Below are 7,442 nucleotides of genomic sequence, written 5' to 3'. Positions count from 1 at the left end.
CTGCCTCAGAAGTCTGTCCCTTTGTGGTCGATATGCGCCCTCAAGGAGCTGTAGTGAGCTCTGTAGCAGACTTCTTCCCAACAGTCAAATCGCTGTTACGTCACGAAAGTGCACACTTGTAGGAAGACCGCGAGTGTTTAGGGTGCCATTTGGGACAGGGCCCATCAGGTTTTTTGACACCTGTGCATCCTCGCTCACAGCTCCTCTGGAAGCTTCTTCACTCCCCAATCCTTGCAGTGCAATTAGAGAATTGAGATTTCTTTCAAGATGGCTTACGTTGATTTGGTTTTCAGGTCACAGGCTGGAGGGAAGAGGAGCGAAGAAACAAGGAAGCATTAATTTGAGTATTAAAATGCACCCTTAGGCCCTGTCCCAAACGGCACCCTAAACAATCGTGGTCTTCCTACGCTTCAGTGCAAGCTCGGCAAGTGCGCATTGAGGGCGCAATATCGACCGCAAAAGGGATGCTCGGGAACTCCCTTCTGAAACTTAAAATGACAAACGGGACACCCTACGGTTTCGTGGACTTAACGGACATGCACATGCGGCAGCCATTGTAAGTACACAAGAACAACAAGAACATGAAGTGTGTCATTTGGGACAGGGCCTTAGATTAGAAGATCTACATTCAGGGCTCCTCAAATCTAGCCCTGGATTTGTCATGTACAGTTTAGCTCCAACCCTTAAAAGCGGGCGGTTTAAACAGGAGGGGTTACATTGGTGCCGTGACCCGGATGGGAGTGAGGTTTTGGGGGGTGAGTGTAACGGAGGCCAGCTAGTAGTTTCTGTGCGAGTAAACCTCAATCCTCTGATCTCAAGAGACGCTCTAGCTACTGACGCTATGGGTTGCAGCTTTTAGCCTCCTTGTTAGAGCGTCCGACTCTCATGCCGGCAGACCCCGGGTTCGAGCCCCGCTTACAGCGGGCGGTTTAAACAGGAGGGGTTACATTGGTGCCGTGACCCGGATGGGAGTGAGGTTTTGTGGGGTCAGTGTAACGGAGGCAAGCTAGCAGTTGCTGTGCGAGTAAACCTCACTCCTCTGATCTCAAGAGATGCTCTAGTGGCTGACCCTAGAGGTTGCAGCCTTTAGCCTCCTTGTTAGAGCATCCGACTCTAATGCCGGCGGACCCGGGTTCAAGTCCCACTTGGAGCAGATGGTTTGAATAGGAGGGGTTACATAGGCAGGTGCATGCGTTTGATATGATTTGAGCTAAACTCTGCAGGGCTAAAAGCTGAAGAGCATGATCTATGTCAGGGGTTTTCAAACTGGGGTCCGGGGACCCCCAGGGGTCCCCCAGAAGGTTCTAAGGGGTCCCCAGAAAATTTCAGAGGATAAAAAGACAAGGCAAAAATAGATCAAGTCTACCAAATATTCCAACGGTTTCAAATATTCCTCTTCTTTCTTGCAGAATACATATTTTCCAGAATTGTAGTATATGTTTGTTTGTATCTTTCTAGTAAGTTTTTCTCACTATAGTCCCCTTTATCTGCTTACATACATTTATTGTGAAAGTTGCTTACAAATCCTACTTCTTCGGGTTTATACATACAACATTAAGCATAGCCGATTTAAGTTTGGAAACAATATGTTGTGTTTATAATGCCACACTTACTACTCATCTTACAGTTTAAATGTTTTTTCATACATACAAATATAGAGATGGATTTTAGGAAGGGGGTCCCTCAAAAAAGGTTCATCATATTTGGGGGTCCTTGGCATCATAAAGTTTGAAAACCTCTGATCTATGTTAACATTTTATCAAACGTACTTCTATTCCAGTAAACGTTGCATAAGCACATTTAATATGATAAGGGAAAAACAATGTATCTTTTGTTGCAAAACTGGAAAAGACCAGAGCAGTACAAAACAAACAGTTACACAACCACACTGACCATGCCATAAACCAATAAAAGTGGCACTTATCATCTGAAACTTAAGCCAAGAGCAGATACTGATCAAAATGTTGTGTTACTAGTTTCTCTGGCCTGAATTCAACACGGATTTTCCAAATTCCTGACAAAGATTCCTGGAACTTTACAGGCAGCATCACAGTATATAAGGGACACTCGACACAGGTGTCTATGAACTACATTCAGCTCTGCTTCACAGTCAAGGTAGGTTTTCACACCATTACTTTGTTGTTTTGTTATATATAGAGTAATAAATTCAAGTTAGTTCAGATGAATTGTACTTTTAATGGGAGAATTGTATGAACATTTTGAAATGAGTGTTGGACCTTAACAAGCATAACATTGTTTTCAATGCTGTACAATTGTTACAGTGCTGGTCATTTCTCAGATTAACTCTACATTTTGCATTGTGACATATTTTCATGAAAATAACTATATTAACTATAATTCTCCTCAAGGTCTCAGTATTATAATGCAATAATTGCAATAGTTATGAGAATCATCCTTTAAAATTACAATTAAATACAACAAATATTACTATGCTATACGAATAGTTTACATTTTGAATAAATTATCATTAAAATTCACAATGATCCCAAAAATAGGTATTTGATTGAATCAATAAAGATATATTTTTTCAAAATAGACATCTTAACAAGTTTTAAAATTCCTATTTGTGGTCTAAGAACTGTGATTTGAAAGAAATTTAAGAGTATATTTTTTGAACAACCTAAACTACAAGTAAACTATGAATTTATTGCTCATTATAATATGAGGGTGCATTAAATGTTTTATAACTGGTGTCGAAGAATGAGCATGGGTGATACTTTTTATTCTATTTTTTACGAATATGATTGAGGAGTTTGATTAGTTTTCCACTTTATTCAACAGAATGATGAAGGTTCTGCTGCTGGCTCTTGTTCTCACGCTGGTGTTGGCGAATGGTGGGTTTACATGTTTAACTGCCAAAACTGTTTTAGTGCAACAGAAGTCCAGTGTATCAGCACAGCCATAACTATGTCCTTTATCTAAGGACTATAATTGTGCAAACCAATAATCTGTCATGTCGCATTGACATATAAAGGCTAAATGTTTCCATTTTGATGCAATAGTTAGTGTCATATGTTTTGCAATAGTTCATCCTTTCTTGAACTGTGTTGTAGGCTCTGCCCTGAAATGTTACAACTGTGTTCCCTCCACCCCTGGAGGAAGATGTGTGACCACTCAGGAGACGTGCGGCTATAAGAAAGATGCCTGTGTAGCTGCCCGATTCACCACATATCCATGTGAGTCCCTATCCTAAATAGTGTGGAAAGAATTTTGCACAGAATTATGGAACGCTATTACAGCAAAATGTGTCAAGATGAACAAGGACACTCATTTGCTTTTAAATTCTTTTACATTCCTCTAGTTTCCTACTTCCGGAGGTGCATTGGCATGGCCGATTGCATGATTCTTCAGTCAAGCCCCTATATTAAAACCAATTGCTGTCAGACGGACCTGTGCAATACCCCTGTCCTTTAAACGCACACAGTCTTAAAGGGAAAATGACTCAGACTGGTGACATGGAGGAGTGCATGTCACACCATTAGAACTACTTACTAATGCATGACCAATAGATTGTGTAACTATAGGTTGTTACACAACATGTCAATTTGAATTTGTGCGAATCTCTATATGTACTCGTAAGATATATTCATACCACACCAAACATGTTGCATGAATAAATGTGTTGCATTTAAAGACAAAAGCTGTATTCACCATCACCCCTCTGTCTTCTAGTCCAAGTGTTTTGTTCATTTGTCACATGTGACAGTTGCATGATGAATAAATCATTCATAATCATAAGATTTTTGGGTTAGTTACTTGTTATTTTGGCCTATAGTTCTCCTCTATTGTTGATTATTATTCTCTTTGACGTTGTTATTTTGGTTGTCTTCATTGTGATTTTGTAATCATTCATCATCTTTTCAAATTAAAAAAATATTATTTGAATTGGTCGTTGTGTTGATTCTGGGACAGGAGGTTGGATTATCCTGGTTCTCTCCCCAAGGTTTTCCTTTATTTATTTAATTTAAAAAAAAATATATTTGCTTTGTTGTTGATTGCCCAACCCTAGATAGGTAGTTTAGTTATATAACAATTGTGGGCTTGTCCACTGATCAGCGGGCTTGTCTATGCTTTTGCCCATTTGTTTGTGACAATTGTGTTAATTAATTTGATAACTTGGAGACGTGTCTCTTCTAGAGCTTGACATTAACTTTATTGCTCACCACCCACTGTGGCTAGTGGTTTTCCAAAAATACTAGCCACTCAGCATTTTCACTGGCCACAATTGTGTTGTTGGCTATATGTAAATGAGCACTGTACACACCCAAATCAAGTCTACATGAAATGTAGCCTATACCATGACAGGTCATGAAATAGGTCTATTTAGCTCTGATAAGGTTGTGTATAAACCTTAATCTAGACCAGGGGTCGGGAACCTTTTTTGACCAAATTAATATGGAATTAATTGGGATTTCTGAGAATGAATTGTGTGAATTTATTATTATTTACTTTTTATTTTTGTTTGTGTGTGTGTGTGTGTGTGTGTGTGTGTGTGAATGAGAACGAACACAGTGCTTACATCTACTGTGCTTACGTGAATACTCGACTTGCCATTTTTATATATTCCGGTGTTTATTTGGCCGTTTAGGCGCGCAACCGAAGACAAAGTCTGCTCGGAGCGCGTGCACAGCATCCTGCCACTACAATTCATTCTCTTTCGCGACTTATCGTGCTTTTAATATTTATTTCCAATATAACGCACATCCCGCTTCTGTAGGTTTACCACAAGTGTTGATTCGTGACACTCGCGAACAGCACTGAACACACACTTTGGCCGGTAGGCCTACAACTTGAATATTATTATTATCATTATAGTGGAGATTTTTCAAAAATATTTTTGGGTGTAAATATAATTTATTTTCAAGCAATATTCTCATCAGCTGACTTATTTAAATCTAGCATATTTTGTGTACGAGCACATAATAGCCTAGTGAAATACATCACATATTGTCATGTGATTTGACATTTAATTGTATTAAATGTCTAAAAGGTGTGCATCATTCATACCTTACACCCAAATGAACACTTTACTTTAAGTCATTCTCTTCAAATGCTATTGAAGTTAGAAATGTGTATACCCGTAGGTGAGGTAGCTATGTGCTTAGCCTATATATGTCTTGAGTCGTGAGTTTCTGCTCAACATCGGCAGAGCCACATCTTTAGAGATAAACTTCGGCATGCGTAAAGTTTATCTCTAAAGATGTGGCTCTGCCGATGTTGAGCAGAAACTCACGACTGTATGCACATTTTAGAACAGATAGACATGACGAGGACGTACAAAAACCATGACTCACAAGATAGAAAACACGAAAACACTGTTCTGTCGGGAGAGAGAGAAGCCGCAGCGTGTGCACGAATAATAAAGTTCTGTGTAAACTTGAATAATTAGCTACACATCAGAAATCACTGATCAGAAGGAACTGAAAAAGACTTCTGTTTTCATTTGTACATCCAAACACTGAGAAACTGCCAGCATTCACTCGTTCACAAGCCATGCTCTCCCGAGGACAAACAAATATGGCGCTTGCATGGACGTGCCAAATTCTCTGGGTGGAGGAAAGGGAGGTAACCGTTCATGTTATGACGTCATAACAGGAAAATTCAAGATCTGAGCTGTTATTTTCTCTAAGGCAGAGAAAGACAGCCAGAACTCGGTTTACACCGATCAAAATTTCTAGCCACTTGGGGACAATGTTCAGGCTAGGGGAACTCATATTAATTTTTGAAAAACCTCATAAAATTAAAATTTCATGCCATGGGACCTTTAAGACTAAAATTGCACTTTGAGAAACTTGATAAATACGTGCCCAGAACAAACCCGAAAACATTACACAACCACATGGACGAGTAAACCAATAAAAGCAGCACTTATCATCTGAAACTTAAGTCAAGAGCACAAAATAAACAAACACTTGTGCTGCAATTCAAGTTGTTTGGCCTAAATTTGGTCTAAATAATAAAAAGAAAATCCTGGAAATTATTCATCACAGGCAACATATCAGTATATAAGGAAAGACACAGGTATGAACAGTATGAAAAGTCATCTCTTTCTTGCAAATGAAGCTCAAGAGGCAGACATCCAGAAGTCAGAATAAGACCTTATTGAACAAAGCAACAAAGCCGAGATGCCTGCAGGACATCTGAATTTGTCTCTGGCCAGGGTGCTATTCTTATACAGTTCGTATCTGTTGTTTCGTAATGACCAAGCAACTCAATCTTCTTGCAAGATTCACCCCTCCTGTTTCCCACAATCTCGCCTTTCTGTCTAATTGTGGAACCCTGCCAATTGATGGTCAACCCTTTCTCAGAGACAAGATGTAACATTTTCCAAGGACAATCAACTCCTTCCCAGAGGCGAGAAGCTTTTGCGAGAAGCTTGTTGTTTACCTAAAATCCCCTGACTTTGCAAAAACTGCTCAGTGGGCCACAAGACTTTCTCTGACGCATCTGACCTTTGTAATAATTATTTCTCACCGCTTCATAATACTTCTGCTGCAATTGTTTACTATAGGATGAATAGAATATTTATTGCAGGCAGATCAGTAATATTGTTGTGTCCCCAACTAAGCAAGCCAAAAACCAATAGCCAAAGGTGACAGTGGCAAGGAACCAAAACTCCATCAGGTGACAGAATGGAGAAAAAAACCTTGGGAGAAACCAGGCTCAGTCGAGGGGCCAGTTCTCCTCATACACGAACAGTGTATGATTATGATTCAGGCAACATTTCAGAAGTCAGATTGGATCAGAACATTCAGAATATTTATCCAGTTCCATCAGGTTGAAGACGGGTTTGTTGAGGATCAGTGCCACTGGCTGTCGTGTCGGTGGCCTTCACAGGGGAGAGTCTGCAGGTCCACCATCTGATCTGGAACTACAGTTGACTACAGTAAACCTTGAGATAAACAGAGAGACTAATATTAGCGTAGATCACATTCTTCTTATGATGTAAGTTAACCAGTAAATCAGGTGTTATAGGAAGTGTTCAATAAATCAATAATTTTGCTGGATTATGTGTCCCCTACTAAGCAGGACAGAGGGAGGCGACAGTAGCAAGGAACCCAAACTCTATCAGGAGACAGAAATTGAGAATCTTGGGAGAGATCAGTTCTCCTCTGGCCAAATGAATGAACATGGTGTGGTTTTTATTCCAGGATGCATCAAAAGTCAGATTGTGGATTGGGTTGATTGGGATCATTCATGAAACAAATGACTCTTTTGAACTGTTTTATTTTTTTTAAAATGTATTAATAGCTCAATGAGTGTCCGGTTTGAATCAGTTATTCAAGCATTCACAGAGAGATTTCTGTTAGATATATGTTAGGCACCCCTTATTATAATGTCAGCATACTTTTTGGCCTCAAAATCCAATGAGTTTGTAATATTGTGTTGTGAATGTGATAATAACAAAGAACAAAAACTCA

The 7,442-nt window shown here is 39.5% G+C and overlaps 1 protein-coding gene across 1 annotated transcript; it reads left to right on the top strand.

Annotated features, from left to right (window-relative positions):
* The first annotated feature begins 1,854 nt into the window (after window positions 1–1,854).
* Window positions 1,855–3,904, top strand: LOC307127859 (CD59 glycoprotein-like). The gene is made up of 4 exons (XM_079819329.1): window positions 1,855–2,115; window positions 2,803–2,855; window positions 3,075–3,197; window positions 3,323–3,904. The coding sequence occupies exons 2-4, from the start codon at window positions 2,804–2,806 to the stop codon at window positions 3,433–3,435; spliced, it is 288 nt and encodes a 95-aa protein (XP_079675455.1). The 5' UTR covers window positions 1,855–2,115; window position 2,803; the 3' UTR covers window positions 3,436–3,904.
* The last annotated feature ends 3,538 nt before the right edge of the window (window positions 3,905–7,442 follow it).

This window comes from Gobio gobio, assembly GCF_949357685.1.
Source record: "Gobio gobio genome assembly, chromosome: 6".
Taxonomy (NCBI): domain Eukaryota; kingdom Metazoa; phylum Chordata; class Actinopteri; order Cypriniformes; family Gobionidae; genus Gobio; species Gobio gobio.
This window is presented reverse-complemented; position numbering and strand designations above follow the sequence as displayed.

What these genes read in the sequence shown, in the direction of transcription:
- LOC307127859 (XM_079819329.1), top strand. Translation starts at nt 2,804, where the DNA reads ATGATGAAGGTTCTGCTGCTGGCTCTTGTTCTCACGCTGGTGTTGGCG. An exon ending in CACGCTGGTGTTGGCGAATG is followed by an intron (nt 2,856 to 3,074) that starts GTGGGTTTACAT and finishes ACTGTGTTGTAG; the next exon opens with GCTCTGCCCTGAAATGTTAC. An exon ending in CCGATTCACCACATATCCAT is followed by an intron (nt 3,198 to 3,322) that starts GTGAGTCCCTAT and finishes ACATTCCTCTAG; the next exon opens with TTTCCTACTTCCGGAGGTGC.